Consider the following 22,656-nt stretch of genomic DNA (forward strand, 5'->3'; position numbering starts at 1 on the left):
GACCAACTTACAGATTATTTTTGCATAAAATGTAAGCTATGCATTCTTTATAAAGCTCTCGAACTAACTAAACAATACTAGTCTTCCCCCTTAAACTCAAGGAGAGCTCATGTTTGTTTCAGCAGATACACTGGATCTATAAGACTAATGGAGAGAGTCATTTAAAATTAATTTCATCTGGCACCAAAAGTAGTTGGAGCACTGTTCAGAGATTACTTTAGACAAATTTCACAAAAAATCTTTCACATTCAATGAAATCCTCTACAAGACATTTATTAGAATGGCTTTGCAGTACAACAGTTTTAAGTTCACACTTTTGAGCTCAAGAAACATGACTGGCGAAAACATCTAGATGATAAAAAAAAAAAAAGATGAAACACCATATTACTAATAGTTCATCATTCACTTTACAGCTATAAAAATAGGCAGAGGAGGATTTGACCCTGCATCTGTGGACAGAGGAAGCGCCTCACTCCTTCCTGCGTTTCTTCTCGTGGTCATAGTCCTTTGAGCGGCCACTAGTGGACGCCCTCTTGGAGCCTCCGTGCTGCTTGGCTTCCTCCAAGAACTTATCCAGACCGAAAGGATCCTCCTCAAACTGCACTGGCCCGTCGCGGCGGGGGCCGTGGTCCGCACCTGAGAACTCCCGATCAGGAACAAACCTGGAGAAAGAAAGGGAATCGTTCAAGTCGTTCTTTTACTGGTCAGCTTAAGAACTGGCTAATTGATAATCAGATATGTGCACATTAGACTACTGACTGTCTACTGAGAATTGTTGCTTGTTAGCAGATTGTCTTGTGTCAGACTTTGAAATTTCTCATTATGTTTTAGCCTATATTGTGTGCTGACGTTGCTTGTTACTTATTGTGGTGTATTGTATCCGTTTTATTATTACTTTTCAATGTTGTTATTGCTTGTGGACTGTAAAAAGTCATTTTGTGTTTTTTATATGCTGATTTTAGGTTGCCTTTATAATAACTGGCCAGGGACAACAGATGAAAATTAGCCTGTTGAGCTAACTCTGGCTCATTTACAGTTATTTTACTGTTAATCAATGAGCACTGTCCCTGTAAAAAAAAAAAAAAAATTAAATGAAAGTGCGTGAGCCAGGAGGCTATAATACAATAAACAAACGTGTCAAAAAGACCAATGCGCATCTGTTGTGATTCTAACCATATTCAGCAGGGCCTAAAGCAAGTTGATTATAAGGTTGTAATGATCACCTTTGTATTTTAATTTAGTTTATAAAAAAAACAAATCAGATGTGTTTTTCTGTAGTTAAAATGCCTGCAAATATTGAGTCCAGGTGTCTCCATACCTGCTGTTCTGCATGAGTGTGTCCAGGTCGTCTCCATACACGTCCTTATCTGCATTCTTACCGGGCCTGTAGATATTCTGTGCCATGTCTCTGCCACTTCTGAAGGGCTGATCATACACATTATACATCTCATCTTCTCCACCGGCAAAACCACTGTCCATCCCCTGAAAAACACAAGCAAACAGTGAGATTTATACCTCACAGCTACGAAAAGTGCATCTTACAGTCATTTGTATTGATCTTTTAAAAACATTTTATAGTCAAAATATATATATATAAAAAAAAATAAAAAAAAAATAAAAAAAAATTATATATATATATATATATATATATATATATATATATATATATATATATATATATATATATATATATATATATATATATATATATATATATATATATATATATATATAGTGCATAATATATAAATATATATATTTATATATTATGCACTAGAGATATATATATATATATATATATATATATATATATATATATATATATATATATATATCACTAGAGATAAAAAATATATATATATATATATATATATATATATATATATATATATATATATATATATATATATATATATATTTTTTATATATATATATATATATATATATATATATATATATATATATATATATATATATATATATATATATATATATATATATATTTTGACTATGAAATGTTTTTAAAAGATCAATACAAATGACTGTAAGATGCACTTTTCGTAGCTGTGAGGTATAAATAAAAAAAAAAATATATATATATATTTTATGCACTAGAGATTGCCAGTAATTTCCCACGTTCTGAAAGATCACGATTTGATTGAATTGAATTCCCTTTTTTGACCATTGAGAGCATTTGTTTGCATGAAGCTGTATTTCTATAAAAAATAATACTTGGTGTGGAATGATGTAGAGACAATATTAGATTGGATGATGTAAAACAGGCTTTGCTATTACATTTAGATTTAATTATTTAGCAGACACTTAATAATAATAAAAAAAGAATAACAGAAGCAATCAAACCAACAATAAGCAAGTGCTGTGTCAAAGTCCCAGTTAGTCTAGCACAGTACATGTAGAAAGGTTTTCTCTTTTAAAGAGATATATAGAATACTTGTTAGTATTAATGGGTCAAGTGTTGACAAAAACGATGGGTCTTCAGTCGTTTCTTATTAACATGTATAATATTTACATATTAACATGTTCCCTGCCAAACAAGGTCTACGATTCATCAACAGAAAAATCACAGAGGCAGATAAAGGAGCTCAAGGATTATGGATTGTCTTTGTCTTAAACGCTTGATTTCATGTGTTTAATTGCGCACCTTACCATCACACTGATGAACTAAAATCAGTACGGTGACCAATTTGAGATCAGCAAAGCCTGAGGGTTGATTACCTTGCTCTGATTGAAGAGTCTCTGGTCATACTGAGCCTCACTGGAGGTACGGGGGTTCGGTTGTCCCAGGGCAATGAGCTCACTGATGTCCCTGTCCTGATCTCTTTGTAGCTTCGACCTGGACAGACCAAAATTACACTGACATCAGCTAAACCCACATTAACACCTCATACAAAGAGCCATCAGGGTCATCACGCTACATTACACGCGTCTCAAACTGGGAGTTCAGGGAATTCTCACACGAACATCTTTTGAGGAAAAAGCATGAATAATTCAAGCTATTACAACTACAGATTAAATCCATTTTAACAAGTACAACAAAATTAGTCTGAATATGGGATGAGTCAAGTTTGTTTCACTAAAAGGTGTCTGATGTAAAAACGAACACCGGTGGGACTTGTGTGAGATCAGAGGACAGAAAATAACGCAAAACCACATACATTAAAATGGGATGTGTGCATCAGTTCTACCGGCCCATGAATGATTCAGGGCAAGTGTGTAAAAAATGCATGTACCTCTTATCAGGGGCGGCTCTGGAGATGTTCCTGTCGTGCTGCCTTTCTTTCCTCCTCTCGTGACGGATCTCTTCACGCTCCCTGACTTCTGTGTCTTCACCACCTGAGAGAAAACCAAAGACATAGATGGTGATCTCACCAATAGCGACAGCACTCTAATGACCGAAACCAGGGCCGAGACCAAATCGTCTCCCTTTTCAATTCATGAAATGGAAAACATTTAAAATAAATATTAACTTTAAACATAAAAAAAAAAAAGTGTAGGCAGAATTTCAAACAGTGATTGTTAGTCAAATATCAAATGTTTTAGGAAAATACCACATATACAGCATATGCGTATGACAACACATATAAGTGTAATACATTTGTAAAGAGAGACTACGCACCTGCGTACATATATATTAAAATGCGCATACCTATAGACCAGGGATGGGCAACTTCGGTCCTGGAGGGCCACTGTCCTACAGAGTTTAGCTTCAACCCTAATCAAACACACCTGAACAAGCTAATCAAGGTCCTCAGGATTACTAGAAAATTACAGGCAGGTGATTTTTTCAGGGTTGGAGCTAAACTCTGTAGGACAGTGGCCCTCCAGGACCGAAGTTGCCCATCCCTGCTATAGACTAAACACATAATATGCATGTGCACTAACTAATGATCTTTGCAACGGAAGTGAATCAATCAAAACTAACTTTAGCTGGACAATAAATTTATTCTAGAGCTGCTGTAAAGCCAAACCCATCTCGGTTTCTTTAATTTCCTAGTTTCACTGTAAAGCTGCTTTGAAACAATCAATATTGTTAAAAACGCTATATTAATGATGGTGTGTGTCCGTCTCTTTGTACCTTTGTCACCGTGGGCTTTGATTCCAGCTCTCCTGTCTCTGGCCATCTTAGCCAACTCTCTCAGCTTCTCTTCTTTCTTTTCTTTTTCCTTCTGGGCCATCTTCTTTTCCACTTGAGCTCTCATCTCCACAGCCTCTCTGGCCTGTACACATCACACAACCAACAACATCAGCATAAAAATAAGTCAAAATATTTACCAGCCCTAGAAAGAACTTAATTTTATAGGGATTTGTTTGCATTGTAAAAAGTGAGCATTCCCAACCAAAATAAAGCTAGATCTATAAACACTCTCCAAATTGATCAGAGGAGCCAAGGTTTTTTTTTCAGATGTCATCATCAGATAGTGTTACTCCCAGATAGTGCTTCCCACATCATTTTGGTCTGAGAAACTGCCCTGTAATGTTGATATAGTGCTGAAGGTTTCTTTACTTCTTAAAAGTCAGAAAACTTAGCAATGTGGGATTCAGAGTGTTAAGGGATGCAGGAATAAGCAGTCTACCTTTCTGTCTGCAATGTACAAAGCCTCAGCCAGCTTGGCAAAGTTCTCATTGATGTGGACGGTCTGCAGGCCTCGTCCGTCAGCAGCCAAACGCTTGTCCAGAGGAATGGTGTAACCCTGAGAAGCAACACGGTTGTATCCAGTCAATATTTTAAAACAACAATAAACAGCTGAATAATTGATGGAAGCTCAGCATTACCTTTGCGTTCTTCCAGTTGGAAATACAGGGTGGAATCTTCCACTCCTGCTGTTCTTTCACAGTCATCTACAAAAAAAAAGAGGAAAAAACAGAGTTGCTTTGAGTTTAGTTGAGATGTTCTCAGAAATGTTTCCTCCAGACAGGTTTCGGTGGATTCTGAGTGTAAACAAAGCCGATGACTAACAATGTTGGGCTCGATAGTTGGCGGAAACCAGACTCCTACCTTTCTGCTTGGAGAGTGCATGACTGGAGCAGGAGGGGATGGAGGTCCACGAGGAATTTTCTTATTGATTCTGTAAGAAAACACAAACATTGAGTTTCTTGTGCTTTTCCCACACACCACAACACTCAATTTCACTTAAATCTCAGATTAAGGTCACATACTTGAATCGCGGTGGTTCCATTGGATCTTTCTGCATTTCCACCATACGGATGACCCTCTGTTTCGCTCCAGAGTTAAATGCGAGTCCTTGCTGGGAGGGTGTGTACCTTTAAGAAATATATGAACAATTTATGGAACTTTTGTGAACTCGAACACAAACTCAATTACAGAATGCTGTCAACATCTTGCAGTGCAAACACAATCGCACAGAAACTCAGAAACAGTCAGACTGATGTTAAAGGATTTTTTCAGGTTCAATCCAAACTCTGTCGAGAGTATCTGTGGCATAACGTCGATTACAAAAGAAGTGTTTTTAAAGCAAAAATCGTTACAGTAATGCAGTTAAAATGGAAGCACAAAGGGGCAACTACTCCCACCTCATAACATGATTTAGACAGCTATAATGCTTAAACAATATAGGTTTTTACTGAATAATTCATGCTTGTGCTAGAACAAAAATTCAAGCTGCACATTATACCTTTCAACACTGGCTTGCTTTACTTGATTTTAACCAAGGCACAAGTTTAAATAATTTTCTGGTCATCAACATCCTACTGTCGATATAGCTCAACTTGTAGCGAACCCAGAACATTTATTTAAACTCTAGGTTTAAGGCGAGACACTACAGGTGAATAGGGTAACATTTTTAACTAGCAGATATCACCATGAAACTTTCCCAGTTGATTACCTACATTAAGATGAGAAAAAAAATGTATTACAAGTTTTCTGTAATTTAATGTTTAAATATGCGAATTAGGCAATGTCTAATTAAATATGCGCTAATTTGCATATATTTAAAAAAACGAAATCTGAGTATTGGATAAAGCCAGGTTAAAAATTATTTTTTCATTGTGTTCACATATTAGATGGGAAAAAAAATACAGAGGGATTTATGGATATCTAGGCTACTTTTGTTATCCTGTAAATCAGAAAATACTGTCAATAGCCTTAAAAAATGATTTGCCATGTTTTTTGGAATAAAATGTTATATAAATCAGGCTAGGAATAATATATTTACAAATCCCTCAGTAAATGTCTTCATAATATTCCTAGGTACAAGACTGGAAAGTTTGGTGTATATAGGTGCTACTGAAGTGGAGATTTCGGACTTGGAGTATGAGAGAAAAGTCATTTTGAGAAAACGGGCTTTAAAGATTTATCATCAGCCAATGAGATTGCGCATTCAGCCCTTTTACTTTCACGATTGGTTGCTGATAAAAAGGAAATGACCATATTTGGATCTGACAAGATTGTACAGGAGAGAGAGAGCTTCCTAATGGTGCATGTGATGACAGGGAGACGGCAGCGATCGCGGAGCAGCATGTTGATTAAGAACGCCAACTTTTGTTGAATTTATGAGAAATCTACAGACGCAAACAGACAAAGTGTAATAAAATAAAGACCTAAATGTGTATTTCTGACTTTTTTTCACCACAAGTCTGAAAGAAGACAAATATCCAAAAATCTCAAAATTGACCAGTAAAAAAACCCCAATGTTTTTGCCTGCCGTGTCTCGCCTTAAGAGCATTTGTCAGTGGAACTTGTCTTACCGAATATACTGTGCTGGGGCCTGTTTGTCTGCAGCACGTACAGGCATGGCCGCTGCAATTTTCTGCGAGACCTGTTTATCCAGAGCTGCTCGGGTCTTTTCTGTAATCTACAGGAGGAGGAAACTGGAACGTTAATTCATGCTGGCTTGGCTTCATAATTGTTCAAAGTCATGAGGATTATTGTTTGATTAAAAACAACAACAGTACTAGTAATGCACCGATGTGAAAATTGCTGTTATGGCCGATACCGATATTTACCGATGTCGATATCTCTGTATAGAAAACAAATTTTTATGATAATCAAATAAAGAGCTATTTTCCAAAACACATTTTTTTTTACTTTTGTAATTTATTTTCAGAAATGACTGATATTGGGCACCTTTACCTGTGTGCAAAATATGTCATCAGATTTTCAGAAGAAAAAAATAAATATTTATATAAAAATACATTTTTATAAAGGATACAAGTGTGTCCTGAATTCACACCATGAATAAGGATGAAAAGGCAATGAATAGGCAATGACAATGTCTGAGAGTTTTGTATAACATGCTCATTGGGTTCAATGGTGAGATTGACAAGTGCTGAAAAACTGTGCTGTTGAATTTACGCCTCCAGCCTAGTTCAATGATTGTGTAGGCTGCTCTGTACCTAACCTCTGTCATTAAGAAACATTAAGAAACATCCAGAAATTCCCCAGATATTTATAAACACCCCTCAGCAATCTCTGATATATTAAGTGAATCCCAACAAAATCCCAGTGCATAAACTTTCAATTATGTCCATGGTTCACGTCAACACACGCTGAACACTTGCAGGCTAGAATAAAGTTGGGCTGCAGCTACAGTGGATATTTTAATTGTCAGCGTGCTTTTCATCCATTCAATGGTGAAACGAAACTCTTATCACTCAAGGAAGATATTTTTTTACTAGGGTGACAATACATCAAGACTTTAGAGTAAAAGCAAGCTGCAGCCGATCGATACTGTATAGGCTACTGACCCGGCCTGGAAGTGTACGTGCATAGCCCGAAGGACGTTAGCTTAATTTCTACTATGTCGCCAAATATATGGATTGAGCCAAACTGGACTGTTTGGCAAGACGACTGCTGTTCTTTGCAATTCCTATTACGACCATATAACTACATTCTGCCTGATACTAGGGCTATCACTTTTGAGAAAAATCAAATTTGAACGGGTATCAAATATCAAGCAATGTATTCGAATATCTACGAGTCAAAAAACGATCAGTCAAAAAATGCGTCATGAAGAAGAAACAAACATATATAAGTCGCACTGGACTATAAGTTGCATTTATTTAGAAATTTATTTCACACAAAAAAAAAAACAATGTTAAGGACAGGACAGTTCTCCGTTACGGACGTGAGCGCTCTGAAAGCGGCACTAATATAGTAGAAAATATTTAATCACGACACGGAGGCGCCGGCACGTGAACTGGAGCTCGTCTCATAAATGAACCGAAACTCAGCGTATAAGGTAGCCTACTTGCCTCACAAACCTGAGACATATATAGAAAGCTTGAAATGTCTACTTTTAAACAGAACAATTCAAAACGAAAGAAAACAGACTGTTCTCTGCTTATGTCATCTGTATGAAATGTGCATTTCTCTCAGGCACGTTCACTACTGCGAAGATCGCGAGTCAGCATCGTCAACTTCACGTCAAATAGACAGGAATGATTATCGGCCTGTTCACATCGGCCCTATTTTGACATCGGAACGATACCGTCGTGTAAAAAATTACCATATCGGCCGATATATCGTGCACCACTGAACAGTACCAACATTGTTCATGTCATTTTAACACCAGCCAACAAAAACCCACTCGAAGTTAGTGATTATGGACCAGCATCTATGCATTACACATTGCTGTGTAAATGAAGCTTAATAAACCTGCTTCTGTCGTCCGTTTACTTAAAAAAAAAACTATACAAAGCTTACCTTATTTTAAAAAATACATGTAGAACCTAATTAGTATTAATATGATGTTGATAATTTAAACAAAGGAATGCATACAGCAATCATTAGAATTCCATTTTTCGCTGGGATAGCGAAACTGATATTAACGATTATGAAATTCTACTGGTATTGGTATTAACTACTGAAATGCTGTTATTGTCAAAACCCGATTTTGAATATTCGTCGAAATTTAAATAAAAATCCACATTGGTCATCCAAAAATTGTCATTCTAAACAATGCAGAAATAGAGCAGCTCAATGCAGAGAATTGCTGCATGTCAAAACCGCAACCAAGAACGCATTTTCTGTGCTGCTTTTCCATTGAGCGCTAGACAGACACTTTTGACACATACCTGCAAACTCCTCAGACTAAAAAAGGTGACAGTGTCGCGGGGGGGGGGATGGGGGGGTGCAGACTAACTTTTTTTTTATACATGCCATGGGATTAATCAAAGCATGCTGATGAATGATGTATAATAATAATAATAATAATAATAATTAATCTGCATACCCTAGTTTTGCACTGATGTAACAAGACTGACAGTGACACAATAAGACCTCATGTTAGCAAAATGTTTTAATCTTTTAACTCTTAAAAAAAACAATTAAAAAAACATGTACTGTATGTTCTTTAATGTTTGATTATAATTTTACTGTCTTCACATAGGGATGGGATTTGATAAAATTTTATCAATAATAATGCCACTGACGATTCTGATTATCGATCCAATTCTTTAACGATTCTCTTATCGATTCTTGATAGCACTGTGTGGAAAAATGTTTTAAATGCTTTTTAAAAAAAGTGGTTTTATTTATTTTAAAGTTTAAGCTTGAGTTAGCAAACTGTACTTTTTATTTAATTGATGTAATAAACAGAACCTTATTGTAAAGTGTTACTGATTAGTTATACACCGATTCAGACGTCTCCTGAGTTCACTGTTGGAAAGATCAGTTGTTTTAACCATTCATTAAAATGAATCGGTTCAAAGGAGTCATTAGTTCGCGAATTGGACGTGTCGTGCGCGTTGCCGTTGTGTGATTATCCCAGCAGTTAGGACTAGGGTTGGGAATCGTAAGAAATTTTCCGGTTCCGGTTCCGATTCCGGTTCCACCAAACGATTCCGGTTCCGGTTCCCATTCATTAAAAAATATTAAAACAACTAATAAAAAAATAGTAGTATAAGGGAAAATTAGTTTAAAACAAATTCAACATATTATTAAGCAATTTTTGCAAAAAATATAATTTTTTCTGAAGGAAAATAAAAATTTCTGCATTCTCTAGAATAATTTGGGACCTCTCCTATAGCTTATTGTATCTCCAGCAGTGGAGAATACCCTCTCAGAAGGGATAGAATATGCTTGAATACCCATGTAAGATGTGTGTAGAACAGATTATTTTTAAAATCGTTTTGAATGATTGATTCATAAAGACTTTACTTGTTTCATTACTGGATAAATCAGCGCTCTAGCAGTTAATAAACAGAACTGCACGCGTCTTGCGGAAGAACATTGTTGCCGGAGCTACTTCTCTCTATTTATGTCTATGAAGAGTCACGCAGGCACTGCGCTACTCCGCAGCGGCTGCGATCCGCCAGTCTGAGTATAAACACTTATTGCAGGCTTAACGTAGTAATTCAGGATAAGACAAAAACACGGTTTGAAAAATAACATATTACATATTTTGTAAATTCTGAACACACAAAAAAAACATTCATGCGGTTTTTTTTTATGTTTTGAAGCATCAGATTTGATGTTTCTACTCTAATAAACTTTTATCTCAGTACTTATGTGATCATTTGAATATTTGTAACATAAATATCGATACTGTGTGATTGTAAAGCTGTTTCATATTGACAACTGCTCTCTCTGGGTCAACGACAGCGCAAACAGATTTGAATGTTCAGGGGTGAGGTTTTTGTAATTTAGGATAAGATCGCGTGGGTGTTTGAATCTCTCTCCGTTGATATCTGACGCAAAATGTAGGCTATTTGAGGAGCGCGAGGGCTTTATTCATTACTATTTTTATGAGGTTAAAGGATAAGCTCCCCAGCACTTCACCAAAACAGCGCACCAGAACCGTTTTCGGAACCGAAACTTAGGAATTTCGCACGGTTCCGGTATTTTTTCAAAAACACTACCGGTTCTGGATAAGAACCGGTTCTCGGTTCCCAACCCTAGTTAGGACATGGACATCCAAGATTTGTGTCAATATAGTATAGTTATATTGTTTTATTTTGTTTAATTAAAGTGTTGTTTTATGTCAGCTGAATGTCCGGAACGCTTTTCAGAGAAGATAAGGCAACTTATTTAGCACAATTCACACCCAGCAGTATAATTCAGGGAAAAAAAAATCTCCGAATGCTCCACACGAAACTTTGGTCTTCCGACCTTTTAGCACCGTGTCGATTTATTTTGATTAATATGTGCGAGGGAGAGAGAGCAACACAGCGCCTAGTTTGGAGACGGTGAAGTCGTTTACACAGAGATTGCGCGCGCGCGACCGGCTCTCTCTCACTCTCTCTGGTCGTTCTTTTAGTTAAAACATACGCCCTGTCACAAACGCAGCCGTTCATCTACATTAGTCACCGATCAAATAAGACTTTGGCGGGACAAAAATTCACTTTGGCGGGCGCTAAAACAAGTTCAATGCAGGAAAATTCATGCGTGAATTCCATTAGACTCGCACGGTAGCCAGGCGTCTCCTCAAATGGCGAGCTCAGCCCAAAAAAAAAAAAAAAAAAACTCTCCGGTTCTACGCGATTCACGTAAATGACCCAATTGACCAAGAAAACGGCGATCGTCGCCGAAAAGCGACAAGTTTGCAGGTATGTTGACAACTGCACTCGTGTCTTGCACTTCAACTTTTAAAAACCTTTTTTCCCCCGTTCCACTGAATCTCATGATTTAAAAGCAAAAGTACTTCGGATCTTTCTATTTAAACTATGCATAAATACATAATGCTGCTTTGTTCATAATTTCTTATGCAGTTTTGGAAATTATATTTGATTTTTCAGACAGTCATGCTATTTGATTGCTTTGAAAAATTAAATTTGGTGCATTACAATTTTTCTCATTAAGTCCTCGTGGCCACAGGAAACAAGCTGAAAGCTTTTCCCCCTAACTGAAATGATGCCTTTAAAATTTTTAATATAATTCGATAATATATTTAAGTAAAAGATTCAAATGTAGTTTTTCAGCCATTTTGACAGCCCTATTTCAGCCTATAGTAAATATCTACATTTAAACCTGTTCTCAGTCAAACGAGGCTGTTATATCTCACCTCTTTCACAGCCTCTTCATCGGGTTTCTGCAGCTCAGGATGATCTTCGTTTAGTACTTCCTTAGGAAGCATGTCTGTGTATTTGCTGAACACGACCTGAAACAAGCAAATAAAATTATGAAAACGTCCTCTCTAGATGTGATTCACTGAATATATATTAACAATTCAACAACACAAGGCACCTTGTCTTTGTTTTGACCTTGCCTAGCAATGGCGTCATATTTGATCTTGCCCTCTGCATCCACCTGCACTGCCAGAGCATTGGACGTCCTTTTCTTCCTACCCATTTCCAGAGGATACTGGGCCACGTGGACCTCTGGAAAAGCTCCTCCATCTCCAAAATCCTGTAAAATAATATCGTAAGATTACCAAAGCAATTTACAGTATGATTTAATCAGTGTAGGAAACTAACACCCGAAGTAAAGACAGTCAGTTATTTTGGCTCATTAGATCGAGCATAATATAGTGAGGTTAGAGTGAATAAAGTGCATCTGTGCAGCATCTCTCTGGTAATAGCAAAGCAGCAAGTTCAAATACTTAAAATGTGTTATATAATTATAGGGCCTATGCCAATACCCACACTCATGGTCTTGCTAACTTGAGTGTCTAGGTGACAGGAAGTGCGTTGCATAGGGACCACTGAACAGACATTTAGAAGTCTATTTTAAAGTGCAAAGTATTGGAAATCAAAATGTGTAAATAAAACTCTGTAAAAACTAGGGATGCACCGATATGAAAATTACCACTTAATTTAGACCCCCCCCCCATATATATATATATATATATATATATATATATATATATATATATATATATATATATATATATATATATATATATATATATTAATATATATATATATATATATTAATATATATTTATATATATATTAATATATATATATATATATATTAATATATATTTATATATATATTAATATATATATATATATATATATATATATATATATATATATATATATATATATATATATATATATATATATATATATATATATATATATATATGGCATGGGATGATAACCGTTTCAAGGTTTACCGCGGTTTGAAAAAGTCACGGTTTCAAAACCGCAAACAAAAAAAGTTATACCGTTCCTACGATATGTGCATTTTTTGTGTCGTCAAAGTGAAAGCGCAGGACTCCCTACTAGATTGTGTGTGTGCGTACCTGCAGCGAAAACAATGCAGCCCCTCCCCCACCGGTTACTGCTGGCAGGCGCGTGTATGTGATTGTGCACGTGATCCGCAGTCAGTGAGACTCAGCAGTAATTTAAGTTCAGGATGGCCGAAGGAGGTGAACCCCCACAACTTTTCCCCCCATCAAAAAAGACCAAGTCAGCGGTGTGGGATTTTTTTGGGTACCGGAAAAATTCTGACGGCCACGGCTTGGAAGAGGAAGGTCAACCGACATGCAAATCATGTTTAAAAAGAGTCGCTGCTAAAGGAGGCAATACATCAAATATGATTTCTCATCTACGGGAGCACCATCCAGCACTCTTCGCTAAATTCAAGGTGAGTTGTTAACTTAAAGCTGTCTTGAAATGAACTTTTGCAAACATCTAAGTTACCGAGTCAGATAACACGGCTAATTAATAAACATTAACGAGTTTGTTTGCCCATAAAATCTTTAAGATATTAGGTTAAACTTATTTGGCTTGCTGTCCACTGAAGAGGGGCTCGATGAAGCAGCTTCAACTCGAGCTCTGATATACCCCCCCAGTGGCTAAATGTAGGATATAATAATTGAAGGGCAAGGAACCTGAGATGAAGGTGGAGTTTGGGGAGGTGGAGGGATACTGGAACAGCTGATACTAGAGAGAGGTAAGCGGCTGCTTATATACTCAGGCTGTTGATTGAAAGATTAGATGGGCTCACTCCTCCCTAACTTACGTTTAGGAACTTCATTTAGCTAACATCAACTAATTTCCTCTTGCACGTTACTTTACAAAGTGGGGAATAGCAGACTATATGTACTAACGTTACGTTTCTGTGATTGAACATTAGTACAACAATTAAGTTAAGGTGAAATCACGTCTTTGCTTTTAAGCCTTCTGCCACGTTAACATCTTTTCAAAATCACGCCATTAAAAAAAAAAAAAAAAAAACTCCTCGCTGGCTCACGTGTCTTTGAGTGTTCGTGAACTGATGAGACTGTGTGTGTGTGTGCGCGTGTGCGCATGTGTGCAGTACACTCGCACTCTCTGCGTTAATATGCATCAACACTGAAATTAAAATGTATTTTAGAGCATTATTTTGATATTTTTAGCAGTACTATTTGTTTTTACACACAAAAAATTAAATAATGTAATTAGTTGTTTTTGTTAAATCTAGTAAATTACCACATCGCATCTATTTTTAAAAGTATACTGATTAAAAGATGAAGTGAAAAAAAAGACTAGTTACAGATTTAGCTTAAATTTAACATGTCAGTCTTTGTTTTTCTTCTTTGTAGAGCAGCTGTGGCTTCAGCAGCAAAGGACCATCCTCCTCAAAAGCTGCAGGTCAGCCAACAATCCAAGAAACTTTTGAGAAACAGCTTGCTTATGCACCCACATCCAAGGCTGCAAAGGACCTGAACAGTGCGGTGGCATACTTTATTGCAAAAGACATGATGCCTTTTCAAACTGTGGAGAAACCTGGTTTTTTAAAACTAATGAAAACAGCAACACCTTTATACAAAGTGCCATCAAGAAAATTCTTTTCAAAGAATGAAATCCCCAAGATGTACACAGAAGTCAGGGGTCATGTGCAAAAACAAGTGGCAGAAGGGGTGTGGTTTTCTGTTACTACAGATGTTTGGACCAGCAGTGGTGGTAGTGGAGAACCATACATAAGCTTCACAGTTCATTTCCTCTCTCCAGATTGGGAATTGAAGTCCTTCTGCCTCGAAGCTGTTTTTTTTCCAGAGGACCACACAGCTGAAAACATCTTGGAATTTTTTGAAAACATGCTGCAGGAGTGGAGCATCACAAGGGACCATTTGTCCAGCATCACAACAGACAATGCGTCAAACATGAAAAAAGCATTCCAAGGCTTACCCTGTGTTTGGCTCAGCTGTTTTGGCCATAACCTAAATTTGGCTATAGTCAAAGTGCTAAAACTTCAAAGAGTTGAATCCGCTGTTCGAGCATGCAGGCATCTTGTTCAAGGATTCTCTCGCAGCTGGAGAAGAAAGAGGGAACTAAAGAAAAATCAGGGACTCCTGAATATTCCTGAAAAATCACTCATTCATGATGAAGTGACAAGATGGGGGTCCACCTTCAAAATGATTGAAAGATTTCTGGAACAGCAGCAGGCTTGTTGTGCAGTGCTTGCAGCAGACAGAAGCTCATGGCATTTAATGCCAAAAGACAGTGATGTGCGCACTTTGGAGATGGTCTGCCAACTTCTGAGGCCTCTAAATGACTTCACAGATCTACTGGCTTCTGAAACAAAGACCACCCTGTCATCATTGAAGCCTGTTATGGAGCACATCACTGGCATACTGGAAGAAAAAGAGGAAGATGATGCCCTAACAAAACAAATGAAAAAAGTAATGAGGGATGATCTGCAACAACGTTACTCCTCTAAGGATGTCAGTAAGCTGATTGACATTGCTTGCTTTCATTGATCCCCGTTTCAAGGGCAACTTTTTGCAGAACAAGGATGAGACTGTCATGTTCACTGTAGAGGAAGCTGTGAAACTGGAAGAAATTACATCACGGCCACCTCAAGAATTACCTGCCTTCACTAATGCTCAAGAGCAAGGAAACAGCACTTCCACAACCACTGTCCCTTCTGCTGCAACAAAGAAGAAAGACAAATCTCTGTCTTGCTTGCTCAAAAAAATTACATCAGCAAAACAAGAAACGGTCAAAGAAGGAGATGTCCCATTAAAAGAAAGAGTGATAGCGGAGGTTAAATTGTATATGTCTCAGCCTCCCATATCCTCTGATACTGACCCACTGGCATGGTGGAAAATTCATGCTCAAGAGTTACCTCTACTTGGCAAGGTAGCAAGAAAATTTCTCTGCATCCCAGCCACCAGTGTGCCCTCAGAAAGGGTGTTCAGTTGTAGCGGACATATCCTCGTACCTCACCCAGGGTTCCCACACCTTGGTTGACTTCAAATTCAAGGACCTTTCAAGGACTTTCCAGGTCCAATACCCTCAAATTCAAGGACTTAATGCGGGGACACATTTGTTGTGTCCAACAACAAACGATGAGGTACCATCGTAGTTTCATGCGCACGTGAACTTCATGGCAAGTACCTCATGCGGGAAACACTTAACATAACTCAGGGTTTTCCCTGGCTCAAAATGAGGCGGAGGTGGTAAAATCCTATTAATGTATTTTAATAATAAGATAATAAAAAAAATATTTTTTGTAGATCATCACATAGCCTATTGTGTTTCCCACATTGTTTTTGTGGGTAGAGCTTGGTACCTCTAGGGGGGTACGGGGGCATGCCCCCCCGTAAGAAAATTTTGTACATTTTAAAGATAAATTCATTAATCTGGTGCACTTTGAGTCACCCGAATCCACTATTAAAAATAGATAATCCACCCGCAAACTGCCTATATTCTCTGATTTAGATATCTGCATCTGATCATCACATTACAATTATTCAGATTATCACTGTTAAGCATGATAGTATGGTAACATATCACACTGAATTAGGCTGATTTAAAATGAACATTTATTTAAAATAAAAGTTCTTCTTTTGGCAAAATTACATAATTCCTTAATAGCCTAAACAGAGGCTTTACTCCCTTCAAACTTAAATTGTTTAATTTCATTGTTGTTTCAATCTTTCATTACATTACTGTTTGAATACACTACTTTTTTGTACCTTTTATAAAGGGCATTTTTCCCCTAATTTTATTAAATGTATGCTCCATCTTTCATTTCAAATTCTTAAATTTGATCAATATATTAAATTAAAATAATAAGACACTAGGCTGTTACCAATTCAATTAAATAATTTACATTGAAAAATAATAACTGTATTAAATTAGATTCTTTTAAATATTTTTGAATATACAAATAAGGAATGTTGAAAAGAATGATACTTTATGAAACTAAACCGCCAGTAGGAGGCGGCAGGCGACCGTCCTAATGAGCGAGTCATTGAGTCATTCATTCAAACGATTTGTTCAAAAGGCTGATTTATTCAGAATGAGGCAGTTTATGAATGGGTAATTGAATCTTTGACTCAACCGATTCTTTCAAAACGCTGAATCATTCAGTAATGCAACAACTGTTGCATGCCATGCGCGATGGTTCTGCGGTGATCTTTGTTTGGAACTATTTTCGCTGCTGAAACAGAACAAAAACAGTCATTGCGTCTAAAATGTAAGTGACTTAATTTTAACTATTTGTTTATTGAACTGTTATGAAATCAGTCTCGGTTTCAAACAGCTCTCTGGTCGCGTGTAGCCTAGGCTACATATTGTTTCTTAACTATAATATGTTATAAATAACTGCGCGAGCCTCAACAGCGCTACATTGTTACCGTCAGTACATTAGGTAGGACTATATTATTATCAACCATAGGCTATCAATCACCACTTACTTTAAATGAAATAAAACAGAATCATCCTCACGTTTTCGGTGATTCCCTAGTTATTTTTTATTGTCGAGAGCGGCCGCCTCATAATTCTCTATGCAGGAAAAACCCTGGTAACGTAACGGGTAAATGCGCTTAACTAGTGCAAATCAAGCAAGCTAGTATGCAAAGGCCATGAAGTGTTGGCGAAATAACACATTAGGGGACTGGAGTGAAAATGGTATTATTTCCAGAAAACTTCTTGCACAAAATAAATTCAAGCACTTTCAAGCACCTGTCTCTGTGTATGTTTATTTTCAAAAACTTTCCAGGGCCTTGAAAACATTTTTTCAGATTCACAAACTTTCAAGGATTTCAAGGACCCGTGGGAACCCTGCTCACCGGTCCAAACTTAATCCAGGAAAGGTGAACATGCTCACATTCCTGCATCTTAACTTGGACTGAACTGAATAAAGAATGTGTAAAAAGTGAGCATGTCTACAAAAATTGTTGAGCTGCTAAAATGACTACATTTATTTATATATTTATTTATTTTTGGATCTGCGACAAATGGTCATGTTTTTGTTTTAATTAGTGATTGCATTTTTTCCATTTAGAAGGAGGTTTTTGAAAATTTTATTTATGTTTATTTATGTTGATTATTGTTGAGCTGCAGGATTAGGCTCACACAAGTGACTGCAATTTAATTTAATTAAGAAGATTCAATTATTTATTTTAATTATTTTGCCTGATGTTCAATGTTACAAAATGTTCTATATGTTTCCTAAAATAAAATATACTGTGTTCAGTTGAAAAAAAAAAAAGAGTTGCTTTTTTACACAGACATTTAAATATAACATTGTAAAGCAGTAATTACAATACCGTGAAATTTTTATCCAAGGTTATCATACCGTCAGAATCTTATACCGGCCCATGCCTAATATATATATATATATATATATATATATATATATATATATATATATATAAAATCAAATCATAAATAATCTTTATTGCAGTACCTCTAGTACTCGGGGCACCCATGATTTCCTGAATCCGTAGGGAGGAGGTTCTCTGCGAGTGGAGACCAAAGCAGTGGATTGTGACCTCTGAATACGAGACCTCTCCTCCGCCTCCAGCTGGTCCTGGGACAGTTGGGTGGGTGCAGGGAGAAAACTACAGGATGGAGAAAAAAATGTCAAGTGAGGTTAACAGAAACTATTAAAAATCACCAGGTGATCCCTATTAATAGGATGTCAATTACAGCTGTATATGGATGCAAGTTTACATCTTATTAACAGGAATCACCTGGTGATGTAATAGTATGTGGGTGTATGATGTAGAAACTGTGAACACCAAGTGAAACAGAGATAAATTGGATTTAAAAGGCGACAACATATGTTTCCTTAACATAGACAAATTGTATGTCAAATTAAACTACAATTATTCAAATTAAAGTTCAACAGCACAAAGTACAAGAGGTAATTATAACTTTAAAAAATGGAGATGTGACGAATGCATTTAAAGCCTTATATATATATATATATATATATATATATATATATATATATATATATATATATATATATATATATATATATATATATAAAACACATATTAATGGCGAATTTGCTATTTATTTATGCTAGAAATGTTATTTTTTTGCTTTTGCTGTGGTCGTAGCATTAGCTTCTTAGCACTCACTGATACAAAGAGTACAACACCGCAGGCCTCAGCGCATCAAATAACATAATTCAGTTAATAAAGAACGCAAATTATGAACAAACATCACACGTGGGCACCTAAAAAAAAACACGTAGACCTCTTTAACTTGAGTTTTAATGAAAAAGTGGAAACAAAAACCCTTAAAAACAGCTCCAGTGCTACTTACCTTGCCAGCGACATCTTGTCCGCTTCTGTGCCTGTGCTCACGTTCTTCTTCTTCTTCTTGCTTTACGGCGGATCGCAGACTTATAAGTGCATTACCGCCACCTATCTTTGAAATGGACCATTTACACTCTACCTACAAACTCCTGATTAACCTCACAACTCAACTTAAAACACCTTCAACCTTCCCTTTCTCTTCTCTCTCCTCCACCCTCCCAGAGTCTTCATAGAGTTTCATTCGGCGCTGCGTGTTCAGCTCCTCCGTCAACCCTCATCCTCTCAAGCGGAATTAGAAGGAGAAAAGAGAAAGTAAAAAAAAAAAAAAAAAAAAACATTATAAAAAATATATCAACATTTACACTCTCTTGTTCAGACCCGTTGTTCCTAGATATTGCAACAATAATGATTTGATGTTTCTTTCCGGATTTAATAAATTCTTAATTGCAAACTGTTCACCCTTATTCTCTAGTTCCTCTTTCAACTCATTTCTTTCAGCTGTATACTTCCTGCAGTACATCATAACATGTTCGACTGTTTCATTAACCTCACATACCTCACATAACCCTGTTGGATGTTTATCTATTAAATGCATTGTATTGTTCAACCTCGTATGCCCCAATCATAACCTTGTAATCATGTTTTCTTCACCTCTGCTCCATCCTGACACTCTTCCCTTACTCACTGATGACTGAATTTGATACAAATGCCTACCTTTGGTATCTTTGTCCCATAACTGCTGCCACAATTTCCATATATTATTTTTGATAATTGATTTAATTTCTGATATACTAAAAGGAATCTGAATATCAACTGTTTCTTGCTCTATGGCCTTTTTAGCTAAACCATCTGCCTCTTCATTACCTTTCAACCCAATGTGAGCCGGAACCCACAAAAACCAAACTTTTATACTGAGTTGCTTAAGTGACTATAATTCTTGTATAATCTCTATTATCATATATTGTCTTGTTTTTGACTTCTTTTCATTCAAACTTATTAGAACTGAACTTGAATCTGAACATATTACTATCTTGGGTACTTTAACTTCACTAATCCACCTTATTGCCATAATTATTGCAAACATCTCTCCAGTAAACACTGATAAACAATCTGATATTCTACTACTCTTATTCACTTTTAACTTTAACTCTAGCAGAGCCCACATGACCTGTTTTGGGATCTTTTGAAGCATCTGTATAAATGTGTATATATTCTCCATACTGTGAACCCATATATTCTCTCACGTCATATACCTCTGTCTCGTATGATCCTTCCTTTTGTCTTCTTTCTAATAGCTAAGATCAACTTTTGGTTGGGGCATAACCCACATTGGCACTGGAGATAAAGGAATTACTGGAGCATATCCTACCTCTTCCAGTCTCATATCTCTTACTAATTTTCTCACTCTCCATCCAAAACTATTACAGTCTCTCTTCTCATGTTCCCAACTAGGTCTTAACACTTTTTTGGTAGGGTGATTTCCATTCTGACCACTTAAGTTTGCCCAGTAGGATACTATTAACTGTTGTCTTCTTATCTGTAATGGCATTTCTCCCATCTCTACTTGAAGTGCTCACGTTCTGACGTCACGCCACTGAGATAACGTCTCGCGATGTTTGGAGACGAAGGAGAAGGGTAGGCTGCTTCTTAATTGAAAAACTGCATTTAAAGGGTAGGCCTATATATACGGAATATATATAGCTCCTTAACGACATTGTAACATATTAAGATATAACATATGTATTAGGAGGCCATCTTAAGAGGGCAAGAAGCCCCCCTGGTAAACATTTACAGAATAATAAATGACTGTTATCATAGATAGACCTATAATTATTGTTAATATTTATATATATTTAAAGTATCATTATTAGGCTATAAAATACTAAATACTAAATAATAAGTTTATAAGTTAATAATTGAATAACGATGACAGTCAAAGCGAATTTCCAGTAAAAGAGATTCATCTGAAAGATATTTACTCATATAAAAGTAGGCCTATGTGAATAATAATTGCCCATATTTTAATTGAAGATACATTGTAATAGCAACACGATAAATTCAAATGGAATGATTTCATTAAATTAGCTTTTTAATTAATAGCAATGATGTTGAACTCATAGAATTATTGAATATTTATACCATGATTTACAATAAATATTAGATAAATTAACCTCGAAACGGTTTAATCTGACTAAATCTCACAAATATGATATCAGAATCAGAAAGAGCTTTATTACCAGGTATGTTTGCTCACACAAGGAATTTTTGGTGACAGAAGCTTCCAGTACAGAGACAACAACAGTACACATGTAATCAAATAAAAAATAAATATAAATGTGAATAAGGCACACATAGGCCTGTGTATATATAAATAAAAAATAGACAAATTTGTATGTACATGTGTGCTATATATAAATAGAATTGAATAGAATTAACAGGGAATGGAATAGGAAGAGGTATGGTATTGTTAAATAAATATAAGTTATATTGCACATAGTTATCCTTGCACAGTGGAGAACATTTAACTGTTCAAGAGGGAGATTGCCTGGGGGAAGAAACTTTTCTTGTGCCTGGTTTTTCTGGTGCTCTGTGCTCTGTAGCGCTGGCCAGACAGCAAAAGTTCAAAGAGAAGTGAACTTGGATGTGAGGGTGATTTTTATTCTTCTCTGTATGGATACAGTTCCTGGAGGTTGGGCAGGAAAGCACCAGTGATCCTCTCAGCAGTCCAAACCGTCCTCTGTATTCTTCTGATGTTTGAATTTGTAGCTGAGTCAAACCAGACAGTTGTTGAAGTGCATAGGACAGCCGGCCATGGTTCGCCTGTAAGGCCCCATCAAAAAAAAAAACAACATATATATATATATAGACTATATTAACTGATTCAATAATAAATTGTAAATGTGTTTAGCATTCTGCAAATAATATTTTTTATATTTTCTAGACTACTTTAAGTCGTAAAGTGAGCAGGGTATTATAAAATTTAAAGCATGGCTTCGGGAGGCATGTTACTCCCCAGCTCTACAGTGCCCCATGGTTTTACTCACAGTTTTACTCACAGTTTTACCTCACGTAAACCTCATTCCAGACCAAGACGATATCAGTCCGCTTCAGTTTTGTGTCTGCATCAGGTCAGTAACTAGTTGGCATGTTTTTAGCGTATCAAATTAATGAAAGTATAAATCATTTAGTTTAAATGACTGTGCTAATGTATAGAATAGAAATGAGTTTCTTTTCCTCACCGGAA

At 36.3% G+C, this 22,656-nt stretch overlaps 1 protein-coding gene across 1 annotated transcript; it reads right to left on the minus strand.

Moving 5' to 3' along the window:
* Positions 1–257: 257 nt before the first annotated feature.
* snw1 (SNW domain containing 1) lies at positions 258–19,669 on the minus strand. Its single transcript, XM_084090611.1, has 14 exons — positions 19,420–19,669; positions 18,551–18,704; positions 12,164–12,325; positions 11,982–12,077; positions 6,727–6,833; positions 5,179–5,283; positions 5,018–5,087; positions 4,795–4,860; positions 4,596–4,712; positions 4,097–4,238; positions 3,252–3,354; positions 2,737–2,854; positions 1,319–1,482; positions 258–662 (listed from the first exon to the last, which is right to left on the minus strand). Exons 1-14 carry the CDS (start codon positions 19,431–19,433, stop codon positions 470–472), a joined length of 1,611 nt encoding a protein of 536 aa, XP_083946737.1. The 5' UTR covers positions 19,434–19,669; the 3' UTR covers positions 258–469.
* Between the last annotated feature and the right edge of the window lie 2,987 nt (positions 19,670–22,656).

This window comes from Abramis brama (genome assembly GCF_963993115.1).
Source record: "Abramis brama genome assembly, chromosome: 18".
NCBI classification, from domain to species: domain Eukaryota; kingdom Metazoa; phylum Chordata; class Actinopteri; order Cypriniformes; family Leuciscidae; genus Abramis; species Abramis brama.

Bases quoted from the DNA above. Each gene is read 5' to 3' on its own strand.
- snw1 (XM_084090611.1), bottom strand. The intron at 6,834-11,981 runs GTGAGATATAAC...CTCCTCCTGTAG, and splicing joins ATGAAGAGGCTGTGAAAGAG to ATTACAGAAAAGACCCGAGC. The intron at 2,855-3,251 runs GTACATGCATTT...TGGTCTGTCCAG, and splicing joins AGAGCCGCCCCTGATAAGAG to GTCGAAGCTACAAAGAGATC.